General features: G+C 34.0%; 1 protein-coding gene across 1 annotated transcript in view; it reads left to right on the forward strand.

The window, feature by feature from the left end:
* LOC111404589 (spermidine hydroxycinnamoyl transferase-like) overlaps positions 1-18,689 on the forward strand; it is a 55,427-nt gene that overhangs the window by 5,108 nt on the left and 31,630 nt on the right. The window contains exon 4 of the mRNA XM_023033377.1: positions 4,688-4,781. Coding sequence (XP_022889145.1) covers positions 4,688-4,781 — 94 coding nt within the window. The remainder of the gene's footprint in view (positions 1-4,687; positions 4,782-18,689) is intronic.

The following is an 18,689-nucleotide window of genomic DNA, read 5'->3' on the forward strand; positions in this document are numbered from 1 at the left end:
GGGATGTTCTCTACCTACAAAGCAATGGATCATGATGAACATCTCTACATGAGAAACTCGTCATCTTCTAAGATAGAAGGACATGGGAAGATGTGCTGAAAATGACAAGTGGAAAAGAGCTCACTCTGAATGATGTTCTTCATGTGCCCGATGTTAGAAAAAACTTGGTATCTGGTTCTCTACTAAGTAAGAATGGGTTTAAACTAGTATTTGTTTCGGACAAATTTGTACTATCAAAGAATGAAATGTTTGTAGGAAAAGGCTACCTGAATGAAGGGCTCTTTAAATTGAATGTAATGACTGTTGTACCTCCAATTATGAATAAGAATATATCTTCTTCTTACTTGTTTGAGTCATTTAACATTTGGCATGAACGATTAGGACATACAAGTTATAACACTTTGCGTAGACTAATAAAATTAGATTTATTACCAAAGTGTGATTTAAATCCTAATCACAAATGCGATATATGTGTAGAAGCCAAAATGTCACATCTATCCTTTCGTTCTGTTGAAAGAAGTACCGAACCCCTAGATTTAATTCACACCGATATATGTGATTTAAAATTTGTTCAAACTAGAGAAGGTAATAAGTACTTTATCACTTTTATCGATGATTGTACTCGATATTCTTATGTGTATTTGCTCAAAAGCAAAGACGAAGCAATTGAAGTGTTTAAACACTACAAGTTAGAAGTTGAAAATCAACTTAGCAAAAAGATTAAGGCCATAAGAAGTGATAGAGGTGGTGAATATGATTCACCATTTGAGAAATTCTGTTCAGAACACGGAATTATTCATCAAACTACCGCGCCTTATTCTCCTCAATCTAATGGTATTGCTGAACGCAAGAATCGAACATTGAAGGAGATGATGAATGCTATGTTAATAAGTTCTGGATTACCGCAGAACTTGTGGGGGGAAGCTTTGCTTTCTGCCAACCATATTCTTAACAAACTACCACATCGAAAAACGCAAAAAATACCTTATGAAGTATGGAAAGGTCACAAACCTAATTATAAATACTTGAAGGTATGGGGATGTTTGGCTAAGGTAGTAGTTCCTAAACCTAAAAGGGTTAAGATAGGACCTAAAACCATTGATTTTGTATTCATTGGTTATGCCTACCATAGTAATGCGTACAGATTTATGGTATATAAGTCTGAAATACCTGATATGCATGTTAATACAATTATTGAATCAAGGGATGCTACATTTTTCGAAAATACTTTTCCTCATAACATGCAAGGTGAATCAAATTCACAAAAGAGATCTCGTGAAAACGAAGAGACTATAGATCAAGAATCTATAAATGAACAACCTAGACGAAGCAAGAGGGCTAAGACGTCAATCTCCTTTGGGCCTGATTTTCTAACATATCTGTTAGAAAATGAACCTCAGAGTTTTAAGGAGGCTATGTCATCAACCGAAGCTTCATTTTGGAAAGAAGCTGTTCATAGTGAAATTGAATCCATACTACAAAATCATACTTGAGAATTAGTAGATCTCCCTCCCGGTAATAAGCTTTTGGGATGTAAATGGATTTTCAAAAGGAAAATGAAAACAGATGGATCAATTGACAAATATAAAGCAAGACTTGTCACTAAAGGCTATAAGCAAAAAGACGGTCTTGATTATTTTGATACCTATTCTCCTGTGATAAGAATCACATCCATACGTATGCTTATTGCAATAGCAGCATTGAATGGTTTGGATATACATCAAATGGACGTTAAAACGGCATTTTTGAATGGGGAATTGGATGAAGAAATTTATATGGAGCAACCTGAAGGATTTGTGGCCTCAGGACAAGAAAGAAATTATGTCGACTTGTTAAATCATTATATGGATTAAAGCAAGCTCTTAAGAAATGGCATGAAAATTTTGACATAGTTATGATGTCAAATGATTTCAAAATTAACGAGTGTGACAAATGTGTTTATGTCAGGAACACTCCAAATGGATATGTCATGATATGTTTATATGTAGATGACATGTTGATTATGGGTAACAATGATACCATAATTCAAACTACAAAAAGGATGTTAACAAGTAAATTTGAAATGAAGGATTTAGGTGTGGCCGATGTTATATTAGGAATTAAAATTTCTAGAACATCTAATGGTCTCATATTGTCTCAATCACACTACATTGAGAAGATTATTGATAAATTCAAGAAATATAATATTATTCCTATGAAAACACCTATGGATGTTAGTATGCATCTTGTTTCCAATACTAGTGACAGTAAGTCTCAATTGGAATACTCTCGTATCATTGGCAGTTTAATGTATGTCATAAACCGCACTCGACCTGATATTGCCTATTCAATTAGTAGGCTAAGTCGATATACAAGTAATCCAAGCACTGATCATTGGAAGGCTATTGTTAGAGTTTTAGGGTATTTAAAACATACCCAAAATTTTGGATTGCACTATTCGAGATATCCAGCAGTACTTGAAGGATACTATGATGGAAATTGGATATCAGATACTAAAGACTCCAAATCAACAAGTGGATATGTCTTTACACTTGGAGGTGCTGCCATATCATGGAAATATTCAAAACAGACATGTATAGCTAGATCAACAATGGAATCTGAATTCATTGCATTAGACAAAGCTGGAGAAGAAGCCGAATGGCTACGAAACTTTCTAGAAGATATTCCATGTTGGATAAAACATGTGCCTGCTATATGTATCCATTGCGATAGTCAATCAGCAAATAGAAGAGCACAAAATGCAATGTACAACGGTAAATCTCGACATATACGTCGTAGACACAATACTATTAGACAATTGCTCTCTACAGGCATTATCTCTATAGAGTATGTGAAATCAAAAGAGAATATTACGGATCCGCTAACTAAAAGTTTAACAAGAGAGCAAGTCGAAAGTTCATCGAAGGGGATGGGATTAAAACTAATAAAATAATCAAAAGTTTTCATGGTGGCAACCCAATCTAGTTGACTGGAGATCCCAAGATCTAGGTTCAATGGGACAACTGAACTGTGAAAAACTTAGTATACACTGGGAAGATTTTACTTCTACCCATTCCTATGATGAGCCAGTGCCCAGCTGCCGCGAAATAGGTTAAGATACACTTTTAATGATTTCTATATCTTGATTTGTTCAAGTGGAGTATAGCATAATACTCTTTATGGAAATCACCTATGTGAGTGAGAAGGGGCCGCTTCTAAGAGAATTAGGTGAACATGAATTCTCTAAAAACCACTCATGAACCAGGAGGTGTCCAAGGCCAAAATGGACACAAACGTGAGAACTAACTGTGTTCGAAGAAAAACTGTGTGACTTCTATTGTCTAGGATTCTATAAACGGCTAACTGTTCAAAGCAACTTGCTACTGATTGGCTAAGGAATTCCGATAGATTTTACTAGGGAAAGTTCAAAGTCATTGACTACTTATCCCGATGCAGTCTTCTTCAATTTTTCCTTTGAAAAACATATCAGATGTTATCGTTTGGAATAAAGGCCAACATATTTCATTCATGTGGGGGATTGTTGGAAAAAATGGTTTAATGGGTCAACTTTGAGCCCAAATTTCAATGGGACCCAACTTTTAAATAATACGGGACCTAGCATATTCACGTTCTACTCCATGAGATGATTAACGTGATATATTATTTATCGAAAACCATTTAAAATTGAATGAAATATTAAGTATTAAAGTAACCCACATAAACTAAGGATTATGGAAGAATTTGATTTGCCAAACACTTATCCCACATAGGAAAGTTAGGAAACTTTAGTGTGGTTTATAAGGTGGAAGTTTGGAATTGGGTTTAGGCCCCAAGGGGTACCAATAGTTTTTGGAAGAGGGAAGACCTATATCCTATTGGGTTCGGTCATAAACCCACACGCGCGCGCCGCCGTCGCCGTTCGTCCTACCAGTCGGCTCGGCTCGACACGGCACGGCACGGCACGAGCACGTGCTCGAGCCCGAGCCCGAGTCCGAGTCTGGTCCGATTCGGTGCGGGTGCGGGTCCGGGTGGACCTTTACACTATATTAACTTTTTGGACAAAATTTATTTAAAATTTTGGGCCAAATTGTAAATAATCAAATTCTTGGGTACAAAATGAAATTTAAATTTTGGCTTATTCCTGGTGTTTTATTTTCTTTTAACAGTCGACTGTTTCGACTATTTACCGACCAAACAGTCGACTGTTTACCGACCAAACAGTCGACTGTTAACCGACTTAACAAACACGACTTTTAAGAACAGTATGTCTGTTCGAATTTTTGAAGTTTGTCTAAAAGGTGATGACTGTTCGAATGGCCACGAACAAGTCTATAAATAGCCAACCTTTCTAACAGAAAATTTACACCATTTTCATTGCAAACTTTCTGTGCTTTGAATCTCATTTCCCTCTCTCTCGTTCCGATATTGTCTCGAAGTAAAACGCACTTCGTTGAGTTCGTTGAAACTCCTACAGACTGCAGTGAAGCTTCCGTAGGAGACGAAAATTCGTTCTATCTTGGGAAATGATTGCTGGACGCCTTTAGCACCATTGAAGGCAGCAAATTCGTTTTAAGGAAATATCGTGAATTTGGTGGGCTCGAATTATAATTTTGGATCCTGTTGATCAATTCTTGCATTCAGGTAACTCTGTTGGATTGTTTTCGAAGGAGTGAATTCAAACTCTAGAAGCAACACATGTAACTATCAGAACTTGACCAAATTAACGTCGTTACTCATGCACCCACTGTCCACTTTTATGGTCCAAATACAGATTTTCACTATTCAGATGCAATCCAAATTCTGAAAGACTCGTTGAGCAAAGCGCAGATTTTCACTATTCAGATGCAATCCAAATTCTGAAAGACTCGTTGAGCAAAGCGCTTGTAATCTTCTACCCATTAGCCGGGGGCCTCCATGAGAGTGGATTTGGGGGAGGCCGCCTGCAACTTCATTGCAATGCCAAGGGAGCTACTCTCGTCGAAGCTGAGACAGAATCCACGGTAGAAGATTTTGCAAAACAGAATTTTCTTCCAAATGCAAAAATGAGAGAGCTTATTCCGAAAATGGATTATAGTAATACTCCAATATCCGAGCAACCATTGGTTTTGGCTCAGCTTACAAAATTCAGATGTGGTGGACTTTCTCTTGGCTTGGGCATTTCTCACATTTTAGCAGATGGAACGTCTGCTTTCCATTTTATCAATGAATGGGCCAAAATTGCACGCGGGGAGAAGACCGGTATCCTCCCAGTACTCGATCGGAAAATTTTGCAAATTGAAGAACAACCGAAGTTTGAGCATACAGCGTTGACACCACTGCCACTAATAATAGGCCAGCCTGACCATATGGAGGAGAGGAAGAAGCCAACAACAATTGCCATGCTAAAGCTAAGCAAAGAACAAATTGATAAATTGAAGGACAAAGCAAACAAGGATAAACTATACAAAAATACCTCTCGTCCATATAGCAGGTATCAAAATCGAACTCTTCACTTTCGTACAGTATATATTATTGCATCCAATGAGAAGGGAAGGGGAAATTTACTTCTTATCTAACCCTACACATCAAGATTTTAAGTTGAGCCCCATTTTCAAAAATTAATTTTTCTTCAAACTCGTTTTTAATCAGCATTCTCCCAAGAAAATACTTTTACATGTAAACCCGGAACAGTTCATTCTGAAAAAAATTATAATTACTAAATCTAATTCCATAAAATAAGCTCAAACATAGCCTAAGGGTCGATTTGGCATAGCTTTTGCTTTTACTTCTTGTAAAATAGCTTTTGGAGGAAGCTACAGTAATTTTTGTTTGAAAACTAATATTTAAAAGTGCTTTTCACCCTGGAAGTGCATTTAGAGGAAGTCACATTGAATCAATTTTTTCTAAAAACTTTTTTAACTACCAAATTTTTTTTAACAAAATTAGTTAAACGGGCCTAAAAGCAACTTTTGTGTTTCAAAAGCTCATTTTAACTTTTTAAAAGCTATGCCAAATGGGCCTTAAGTCTCTTGGCTTTTACTACATACTTAGCCAATGTTTGACAACCGTTATTTCAAAATCTTTTTTTCTACATACTTATTTTTAACTACACATTCAAACAATAAAATATTATACATGTAAATCCAAAATTTTTTCCAAAATTTTAACCACATATGTTTCAAGAAATCGCAATTCAAAACTCCATTTTACCCATATAGTGGTTTTCAAACTAGGGGCTTATAGTTTGTGGCCATGTCCTATGTACAGGTATGAAGCTGTCGCTGGACATATGTGGAGATGTGCATCCAAGGCACGGAGGCATGCAGACGAGCAACTAACTCAATTACACATAGCAGTCAACTTCAGAAATTGAATTCAGCCACCAATACCACAAGGCTTTTTTGGGAACGCCATTTTACGAGAAGCAGCAATAACCACAGCTGGTGAATTACTCTCTAATCCTTTAAGTTATGCTTCAAGTAAAATACGTGAAGCAGTTGATCAAGTAACAGATGAATACGTAAGATCACATCTTGGACTTATAAGGCTCTACCAGATGTTTCTGTACATCGTAATTTTCACACAGCAAGGTGTGCACTGGGAGCTTTCTATGGAAACCCTAGTATGGAAGTCACAAGTTGGACATCTCTGCCTGTATTTGAAGCTAATTTTGGTTGGGGATAGGTGATTCACCTGGGCCCTGGATCAATAGGTTTTGATGGGAAATCCTTCATTATTCTAGATTGAGATGGAGGTGGATCATTTACTCTTTCATTGTGCTTGCAGCAGGAGTATATTAACACCTTCAAGAAGTTGTTTGACGAAGAAATATGAGCAATTTCTTTATGTTCTCCACAAGCTCAAAATAAAGCTAGTCTGCTAGCTAGAGTTTAATTTGAAAGCAGTTATTTATCTTCATTCTTGCATTTACATTTGTATGTTTCAGAAATAATGTTCCTTGTTGGAGCAGAAGGATTGAATATTATCCATTACTAGTTTGTTAAATTCTAATATAGCTATGTGGAATCAGGGACGGAGCTAGGAGAGTAGAGTTGTGGGGAAAATTTCACAAAATTTTAATTGTGGAGGCAAAATTAAAAGTTATAAGGAATTTTTTTGAAAATCTTCTATAAAATCTTGAAAAACCTATTGGAAAATATTGGATTTCAAATTTAGAGTGGGGCAACGGACCCGTTGACCTCACTATAGATCCGTCTATGCGTGGATGCCTTGCTTTTAATCAAATAGTGTGTGTGTATGTATATATATATATATATATATATATACACATACACACACACTATTTGATTAAAAGCAAGGCACCTCTAGTCGACTTTTCATTGTACGAGATGTACGAAATTAATGCGCCGAGTATTTCTTATTGCGCCAATCTGTTGGGCAAGGAATGCTACTTTTATACTTAATTCAGATGTGATATCGATGGTTAGTGGTTACGGGGTCTCTAATTGATCATGGTAACAAAGGACGTTACAGATGACAAGATAAATAAAAAGATGGGGACAAAGCCATTGTAGCACCGGTCAATGAAGCTTGGAAAGGAAAATACCTTTCTCCAAAATTTACCTGAATAATCAACCTGTAGCAACCCAAAAATTTTATAGATAAAAATTTATTTATTTTGTATATTATATAAATTCCTATTTTATTTGGGCCTAATAATTAAATTTTCACAGATCAAGATTTAATATATCAATATTGGGCTTGTTGGATAGATCATATTAAATCATGAATTTTAGGCTCGAGAAAAAGTTAATTTGGATAAGTCAGGCCAAAGATATCGCAATTCTAAGAATATATGTTATTTTAAATTGCTTTAGGATTTGGTGTAGTTGGAGCCACTAGTTTCACGTGTAGATATATAGGAATTCTACCTTGTAGTTGTAATTTTAGTGGTTGGCCATGATTCTACTTTTGATTTGATAAGTATTAATTATATATATTTTTATCACAATCAAGTACACAAATCACATCATGATTTGCTTTATCAAAAAATTTAGCTTTATCCAATTTGGTGGTACACGTTTCTTTCATCCCAATTTCACCCAAATTCTATTGTCTTTTTCAACTATAAATACAATGCCAAAAACCTCATCATTGACTACCAAAAATAAGTACAATACATATGGGAGAAAGAGAGAGAGAGAGAAAGGAAGAGGGAGAAGAAAGAAAGAGAGAGAGAGAGAGAGAAAGGAAGAGAGAGAGTAGTATTGGAAATAAAGTTTGAATGCATCGAATATTTTAATCACGTATTTTTCAAAGAGGAGAAAAGATTTTGAACGTGTTTCAAATTTTTCTAATGAGGTAAGATACTTTAAGTGTAAGTGTTTTTGTTTCCTTATGCGTTTATGTTCAATAAAAAAATGCATGGATTGCCAGTAGACGTTCAATTTTTTTAAATTTTTTTTAGAGATCATTTTATTTCAAACGTGTTATTTGAATTAGTTAGGAGTTTATGTTATGTTTAGATAAAATTTTCGTATTTTAAATTTAGAATTATAAATGTTGCAGTTATTTGTTTAATAAAGAATTTTATTTTTATAGTTCCGCACTTAAAATAAAGAAAAATGAGTTTTTCGTAACGTTTCGAAGTTTATAGAAAATTGGGGCGTTACATAACCCGTTTCCCCAGCAGAGTCTCATGAAATCTTCCCTCTTTGCCTGACTAGAGAGATATAACCAACCCATTTTTGAACTAAACACTTAAAGACATTTTGAGTCAAGTAGTACCCAAGAAAGACACATGGGTTTAACTTAGGTTGTAGTTTATGTGTTTGGTAAGGAACTAGCCACGTTAACATCGACATCCAAATGTACATAACTTTTGGTAGTCGGGCATTCAACCAATAAGGCCTCAAAAAGACTCTTACGTGTGAGTAGGAGGGTAGAAAGGCAATTTATGAGGTAAACAGTCGTGGCTAAGTCACATGTCCTGAAAGGAGAGGTATGGCGATGAAAACTCTCAATAGTACCATTTTGCTGGAGAGTATGGAGAGATGTTGCAAAGTGATTAATACCATGTTGTGCCAGAAATAGAGACGTAATTTGATGAATCCAGCACCATTATCAGTATACAGATTTTTTATTTTGCAAGCAAATTGATTTTCAAGCATGGTAGTTAATTGAATAAAAATAGGGCTACCCTCAGATTTGTTCTTCATGGAATAAGAGGTGACAATATTTAGTGAAATGATCAACAAATAAGACATAGTAGCGAAAAGTCATCAATAAAGGAAACGGGAAAAAGACCCCAAACATCGGCATGCACAAACTCTAACGAACCATTGCTTGTAAGAAAATTGCAAGTAAATGGCAATTTATGAGATTTATTACATTGACACGAAATACAAGAAAAAGAGTACTTTCACAAGAAAACTAGTAAAGAATAACTACAGAGTAACAATGATAAAATTTAGGGATAGGATGCCCCATGGTGCCATTGTGAAAAGACTCAGGTTTCAGTAACGCTTATTGCATGAGCTTAGCTAGAGGGAGGTCATAGTGCCATCGAATAGACTCCATATTCACACAACTGTGCATGAGCATTGCTCCCAACATTCGGTTCTTCACAAAGAAAATGAAAGGGTGAAACTTAACGGTAACATTATTATCATGAGTAGGGAGGCGAAATGGAGCCAATGTAAGTGACTTGTAAATAGGTACCTTCCCCTAGAACAACTTAATCTTGACAATCATACTCCTAGTGAATAGACAAATTTGTCAAATTAGAGATAATATTGTGAGAGGCAATGGAATCTAGAAGCCATTTTCTATTTTTGGAGGTGGAAGTAACACAATTGGCATCAAGGCGTAATATAAGTTTGTCACAATTCTTTGTAGCATGACTATGCTGATCACAAAATTGAAGGCAGCCGAAAATGTTTTGGAAGGATTCTTCGTGTGAGAGGTGGATTTTGCCTTGTTCTTGCCTGTATTGTAGCAGACATTGGATGACTTTTGTGTGAGGGATGGATTTAGCCTTGTTCTTTTCCTTTTTTGTAGCGACCATCAGAGATAGTGTACATAACCAACCAAGTGATCATGTAATTCGAAGAAAATAAGGCAGATTCGATAGTGCGAACTGGAGCCATCATTCCCAAAATCCTGAGCCAAGAACATTGAGAACCTACCGTGTTAAATCATCATTAGAAACTGGCGTGTGTTTACAAAAATATATTTCGAATTATGCAATTGTACTGTTTGTTAACAAGTAATGGAGTAGATGTAAGTTTAAGAGTCATCCCACAAAGATTGATTTAGTTCAATTCTTATTACCGTGATCTTAACTGAAACAAAAGTAATACTACATATTTTTGTGACGAAATTATAAGTAAAATAAAGGCCGTTTGAGCTCCATTATTTGTAAATTATAATGAGATGAATAGTGTTTTTTTGAAAAAATGAGTGGTTGAAAAGTTTTTGATTTACGTGTAATATTATTTTATTGAAGATTGTGTGGTTAAAAGTAGGAGAGAGAAAATTTTAATTTAATGTAATGAGAAATAACGGGGCTCAAACGGGGGCTAAATTAAGTATGCAACTAAAAATGAGGTAACTAAACTAAATGCAAATTATAATTGATGCAAATTGATGTGTTCCGATGAATAACAAATTTACTAGGACCGCGAATTCACATATAATAATCTTTTTTAATCTTAGTTTTACACTTTGACAACACGATTGAATATTGAAGAATCAATGTTCCTATTATATTTAACAATCTTTCTCGAGTAACGTTAAACCTATTCTCATATATGATCTAACTATATCTCTATGATGGATGCGAACATACAAGAATGGATGAATTTTTATGAACACTTATAGATTCACATGGAGCATAGAGGTATATTTCTATCCCCTATCGAACCCTACAATGTTTTATACCATGTCGAGCCTGGTTTTCTTCTTTTGAATGTATAAAATAAGCCACCATATTCACATAATCACCGTTCATAATATTTATGGAGAAAATAAATTCATATAAACCATTCAAATTCCAAAAAAGTGTTTTAATGTCAAGAATGTAAAACTAAAGATTCAAAAGTTATATCACATGATTCATCTTCTCCTAGCACAAGCAAATCTAGCCCAGCATGATGGGTAGAAGAAAACAAACTGAATAATAAAGAAAAAACGTTACCAATTTAAATCTTGAATTGAATCCTTACATTTTGATGTCAATCTTCACGTTTTTATCTCGTTCTCCCCTCTGAAAACCTTTCTTAATGTGTTATAATGCGCTCTCCTCCTCAAGGATGTCTCTAGGGCTTAAAAGACATCCCAAGATTTGTTTTCATAAGAATTTCAATCACATAAGGAAATCAGAATATTTTCGCCGCGATTAGCCTGGGCTGTCACTTTAAGTCTCGGTATTTGTTCTTCGTGATTGGGTGGTCACCCAGTTATATTTACTTTCAATTGTTGCATTTTAGCTCCCAAATTCAATTCTTGATTTTTTAGATCATTTCTCTTGTAATTTCAACCCTTCAACTTCTAATTACTTCCAATTGAACCCGTAACATCTTGAATCTTCATTTTGTGGTCCAAATCAACTATTGAAATGTTGCAATTTAACCCTCATGCTTTGAATTTCACCATTTTTCTTTTCCAATTGCTTAGAAACATGTTCATCACTCTTTTCTCATTTTTTCTTCTTCTTCCAATACTCCATGTTTTCACTAAATTCAATTATTTACATTTTGGCCTCTAACATTTTGTTTCCTTTTATTTTGGTCCTTTTTCGCTTATTTTTACTCAATTTGGCCATTTTCATCGATGTTATCCTACAAAACATAAATTATATCAAATTAAGCCATATTCCACATATTTATAGACAATTATTCATTTTTTGTGGCATAAATAAGTGTGTAAAATGTACTTATCAACTCTCCCAGACTTGAACTATTATTTGTCCTCAAACAAAACTGTAGCTTACCTTAACACAAGCATGGTTTGACAACCCACCGTGTCTCAGGATTGAAACTAAGTAATTAACATAATGTACAGTTTCAACAATTCCAAATCAGATTAGCCTCCATCTGTTATATGTATAACCCAACGTCTCTGTGTGTAAACTCATGTAAACATATCAAACTCATGATTGGTTCAACTCCCAACCCGTAGCGGTTAAGCATTTCCTTTCTTCACTTGAGATATACACACCCCCAAACTTGTTCATTCTCCCAATTTTTTTAATGTGTGTTCTAAGGTTGAAATTCAATTAAGTCTAATCCTTACCCTCTCTTAGTTTGAAATGATCTTACTATTACAAGTTCGCCATTCAAATAATAGAGGATCTCCTATTGTTTTTACTACTACAATCTTCAAGACTAAACTAAACTACTTGCTTCTCATTAAAGGTATAGTTTTATCAACCAAATGCCTTGAGGCTTAATTAATGCAATGTGTCTTTCTTCACTTATACTTATTTTCTCTTTCTTTTTTTTTTCAGTATCTTGTCATTTGTTTTCTATATAATCCATGTAATGAACTTTAGGCTGGTGACTCCCAAGTCAGTTGACTCTAGAGCACCAGGTTTTAAACTCTTGCAGACTTATTCACAAGATGATTTTCATTAGCTTCTCCACATCTTGCTTTCAATATGACCTCTTTAACGAGCTTTATGCCGGTGACTCTCAAGTCATTTGACCGTAGGACACCAATTTTTTCAAATACCCTTATAGGCTTACTTGCTCGAGTTATAAAGGCTTTGAGAGAAGTATTATTTGCACACAAATTGATGCTATGCCCCTTTTCTTTTAGACAATTAAAACCATTCCCTAACTTAAGATTTTCACTTCATCTTTATCTCGTTGGTTTTAGACATCCATCTTCAAACTACTGAAACAATGGATTATGGATAAGTACAATAGAGGTTTTTCAGGGTTAACCTATTATGTTCCACTCTTTTCTAAATAATGAGTCAAATCACCAACTTAACATGTAAAACATGAGTGTTGTGCACAGAGAATGTCAAGTTTCACATAAACAAGTATTGGCTACTCTAATCATGCACTATTTCTACTATTCCTAGCTCATACTTATTCTAATATTTAACATCATTGTCGGCAAGGCCATCAAACCCACACAAGCACATAAAATAATAAATAAAAATGAGTAAAGACTTTAATTTTTTTTGTTCCTATAAACAATCATACGAAAAGCAGTAAATTATACACAAACATTAATAAATGTTAACGATGTTGTGAAGATTATGCCATCCCAGCTTATATAAAAAAAGGTCCTCAATGTAAAAGCAAAAGTAATCAAAATAAAGTAGTAAGGATTAGAAACTCCCTGGAGTAGATACGGATAGGTAAGAATATCAAGCTGGTTTGATTAGTAGATATCATGACAACCACCATTTTTCTTTGTTGCCAGGCTTCAATTTTCTGTTCCAAGAATTTAAAACAAATATTAGTGATAACAAATAAGTTTAAATATTTGCAATTAATTCACACCGAGAAAAATCCTAATCTACTAACTTTTAGAAAAACTATCCAACAAAGCATACATCTCTGCAAAAATCTTATAGCTAAGAAAAGGTAAGTTTTTCAAATTCTTTCGGAGATAGAAATCTAAGTGCAACCTTAAGAATGCATATCACATCAATGTAAGCTCAACATAATTCTATGATGTTAACGATGAGCCTAAGTAAATTGAACTCAATAGATCAAAATGACTAAGTTACTAATGCAAGTCTTAAAATACTACCTGATATCTGCTAAAAACCATTTACAATGCACGAGTTCCTAAATATGGCCCTAAAATGATAATGCAATCCTTAAAATTCTACTTGTAATGCAATACGTAATCAACATAAGAGGTAAGTGATAGAAAAATGGATTGCCTCCCATTAAGCACTAAATTTAAAGTCTAGAGCTCAACTTTTTCATTAGTGTTTCATGGCACTTTGAATATAGCTTTAGAGGTCCTGCTTAGCTTGCATAATTTGACTTTGCTCTATATTGCAATTTTCCTCCAAATTTTGATCTTTTCATTTTTCAAGAACTAAGACTTTCCCTCACATCCATTTCGAGGTCAACAGTGTGTACCTCAATTCCTATAAGGTTTAATCATAAACTCAATTTTTGAGCAGATGTTAAAATCAGGGACTGCATACTAATTTCCTCTTCTTTGAATGCTACTAATTTTTTTTAGTCCGTTATGATTAAGCTCTTGATCTTTTCATGCTCATCTTCTTTAATTGAAGTTTTATCGAGTTCAATGTCCATATCCAAAACTTTTGGCAAAGAAATAACGTCATTTTCATGGAAAGTCTTCTCGTCTTATAGTATTTGTTGGACGTCCAATGGACATGATTATCTTAATTGATGTTCATTAATAATCAGTGGACGAAATAATTTCACTGGCAAATCACTCACTTCAAATTTTGGTGAGAGTAATAATGCAGTAGGCAAGTCACTCAGAACAGTTTCATCTAGTTCAAATTATACTTCTATATCTCGTAGTCACTGTCCTATAATGAAATCTCCAACAAGCATATCACCTTCATCAATTTCTTGAGCTGCCAATTGTTGTTGCCTTATGATGAAGTCACATAAAGGCATCTTGTTGAAATCAACTACAGCCATCTTTTATCCTCAATTTTTATTATTTATATATCTTAAAAATGAGGCAAAAATGAAAAACACAAACAAAAATATAACAAAATAAAAATAAAAATACAAGAATACAGACAAAAGTCCGAATTAGTGACAAGATAAATAAAATCAAACTAAAACTCAATCCACAGCAATGGCGCAAAAAACTTGTTCACGAAAATATATTTCGAATTAAAATCGCCGCAAGTGTATGATTCATTGACAAGTAATAAAGTGGATGTGAGTCTAAGTATCGTCACATAGAAATTGATTTTGTTCAATTTTTATTACCCCACCTTAACAAAGACAAAATTAATACTATGTGTTTTTATAATGAAATTATAAGTAAAATAAATTATGTATACAACTAAGAATAAGTTAAATAAACTAAATGCAAATTAAGATTGATGCAAATTGATGTGTTCTAATGAATAACAAATTTACTAGGGTCACGAATCCCTATACAATAATATTTTTTAACCTAAGTTTTATACTTTGACAACACAATTGAATACTAAAGAATCAATGTTCCTATTATATTTAACAATCTTTCTTGAGTAATGTTAAACCTATTCTCATACATGACCCGACTATATCCCTATAACGGATGCGAAGATACAAGAATACATAATTTTTATGAATACTTAAAGATTCACATAGAGCATAACAGTATATTTGTATTTCTTTCGGATGTTGCAGCAATTTATACCATGTCGAGTTTATTTTTCTTCTTTTGAATGCATAAAATAAGCCACTATATTCACGCAATTACTGTGCACAATAATCATGGAGAAATAAAATTTCATATAAATCATTAAAATTCGAAAAATGTTTTTTAGTGTCAAAAATGTAAAATTAAAGATTAAAAAGTCATATCACATGGTTCATTGTTTTCCTAACACAAGTAAATCTAGCCTAGCATGGTCGAAAGAAGAAAACAAACTGAAAAGTAAAGAAAAGACATCGCCAATTTAAATTTTGAATTGAATCCTTGCATCTTGATGTGAATCTTCACATTTTGTATTGTTCTCCCCTCTAAAAAGCCTTCTCAATGTGTTATAATGCATCTTCCCTGCTTAAGGACATCCTTAGGGCCTTAAAAGACATCCCAAGATTTGTTTCCATAAAAATTTGAGTCAGGTAAGAAAATTAAAATTTTTTCGCCGCGATTGCCAAGGTAAAACTCGGACAATCGTCCAGACTAAACTTTAAGCCCTGGTATTTGTTCTTCATGATTGGGTGGTCGCCTAGCCTATATAACTGGGCAGTCTTCCAATTATATTAATTTTCAATTGTTGCGTTTTAGTCTCCAAATTCAATTCTTGATCCTTTTAAATTGTTTCTCTTGCAATTTCAATCCTTCAACTTCTAATTGCTTCCAATTGAACCCTAACATCTCGAATCTTTATTTTGTGGTCCGAATCAACTATAAAAGTGTTGCAATTTAGCTTTTATACTTTCTGTTTCACCATTCTTCTTTTCCATTTGCTTAAAAACAAGGCCCATCGCTCTTTTCTCGTTTCTTCTTCTTCTTCCAATACTCCATGTCTTCACTACATTGATCCTTGACTCGTTCAAATCTCCATTCCTACTTTCAAGCCATCTTCCGATTATTTTCATTTTTGTATCTGAACTTTTTTTTTATTTTGGTCATTTTTCGCTTATTTATTCTCAATTTTTCCATATTCATCGATGTTGTTCTGCAAAAACATAATTTATATAGAATTAGCCCATATTCTACATATTTATCAACAATTATTCAGGTTTTGTAGCATAATTAAGTGTGTAAAATGCACTTATCAATGTGTCAATCAAGTAGAGTTCATCATCGATCACCTTGATTGCTTGAAGTTACTTAGATGTCGTGCAAGAGCCTCGCTGAACAAGGGTCAAATCTTCCTTAAGTTACATAATGTGAGCCCAAGATTTCCTTACAAACGAGAGGGCCAAGTGCAAACATACATAACCGTTTGTAGTTTTCATGGAAATCAGAGGCATAACAGTTTCTGAAACTGACGAAAAAATTGCATTGAGAAAAAACTGATCCTGTCGAAGCCAGTGAGCATAACAGGCAATTGCAATAGCAAAAGAAGTAGCAACCGATTTACTAGGGCACTTGACAATATCATCTAAATATCCCACCAGATCACATCTAATGAGAATGGTAAGGCATGTAACATGCCAGGAAGGACAATTTGACGGTGTAAGTTTGTAAGGTAATAGAATAGAGATGCTAATGGTAAACGGTGAAAGATTAGAATATTCTGATGAACATTGTTGCACTGGAGATGGTGAAGAGTTAACACTAAGAGAGGACATGGATAATGAAAATACGTTTCTGTTCTCATAAGGGAGGAACACTCTGATACCATATATACATTCAGATTAGCAATTGCAAGATTAGTTTATTCCATAACAATGTCTCTAGATACAGTACACAATTATAGCTATAAATGAAATATACAAATCATTGACAAATTTGTTCCTAGACATAGCACAATTGACAGATTTCCTAATTTATAGATGACAATAAGCATGATTCAAGCTTATTACAAGAGTCATGCTGATCACGCAGTAAAAATCGAATCTTGAATAGAAAAAAAAGATACACTTTTTTACTAATTTTATGGCCCTTAATTGATTTCTTTGTGATTGAATGCATAATTCAAATTCATATAGAGATATAGTAGTTGGCATAATTAAGTAAGATTGATTTGAATTCGAAAGAGATAAATTAATTAATTTAGAGAATTTGATATGATGCACAAAATTTATCGTTGCTAGAATTTGATAATTGGGATTAACAATAATAACATGGTAATTCATGAACCTTAACACTTGTAACCACACAAGTTAAAATCTAAATAATCTATTTGCACCATTTTAATTGTTTTTCATACTTTAATCTTTGGATCAATAATCACAAGCTATTAATTTTATTTTTACTCGATTAGAAGTTGGACTTAGTCAAACCAATAGTTGAACAAAATAATCTTCATGACATGATAATTCGGACTCTCCAGGTCTAATTTACTAATCTATTTGACATAGTATACTTACAATTTTTACTTGGAAATAGAGCAGCCAATGGATTTGGCATAGTTAACTAAATTTTGTTGGGTCTGTATGATTGTTCGTTTCATGTCTTGATGGCCCAAGTGGACTCCATTTTTGTTATCTATAATGTTATATAGGAATAATGATGTTGATTACTAATCTAGGTGTCGGTATATCGTTAGTCTTATTAAATGGGCCATAATTCACTGTCTTTAATTGAACAGTAATTTAATGAAACTAATGTTGCCAACTAAACTGGTGTCGAACGTCAGTGACAATAAATAGCATTTTTCATTTGTTAATGAATGGGAAAAATTGTGTGCTGGGAGAAGACTGGTAACCTAGCATTATTAGCTGAAAAAATTTACAAATTGAAGAACGGTCGTCCTCCCCGAAACTTGAGAAAACTGTCCTATTGATACTACCACAATTCCTTGTTGGTCACAAGGATAATATGGGAGAGCGGAAGAAGCAATGTCCATTACCATGCTAAAGCTAAGTAAAGAACAAAACCAATAACTTGAAGAATAAAGTCAATGAGAATACAGTCTGTCTACCAACCATGTAATAGAATTGAAGTCAAATTTTTGTCCCCCCTTTTTGGGGTCCAAAGTAGTGCATATAATTGCATCAGGCATAATAAAAAAATTAAGTAAGACGATAAATGAGTAACGCTATGTGGCAGTAGCTCCACAGCAGAAGCTGGGCATATGAGGAGAGCATCCAAGGTACGGTGTTATAAACAACAAAGAAGATATCGGATTGCTCTGAGACTAATTTGTTGTAATAATAGTCGAGAAAATAAAATATAGCACAATATAAAGTAATTGATCACAAATTTAAGAGCAAAAATAATTTGCGAAGGAAATGAGATTTCACTAAAATAGGGAGAAAGAGTACAATGATTTTGTGTTTATAATTTGTCTAACTTATTCTAAAATATAATGAAGAGCTAAATATATATAGGGGATGTTTCAATCTTGTTAAAATGCAAAATAGGTATGGGCCAAAAGTAGACACTGCTCAAGCGCCAGGCGAGCGATAGCTCTATCA

This window comes from Olea europaea, chromosome 11 (assembly GCF_002742605.1).
Source record: "Olea europaea var. sylvestris chromosome 11, O_europaea_v1, whole genome shotgun sequence".
NCBI lineage: Eukaryota > Viridiplantae > Streptophyta > Magnoliopsida > Lamiales > Oleaceae > Olea > Olea europaea.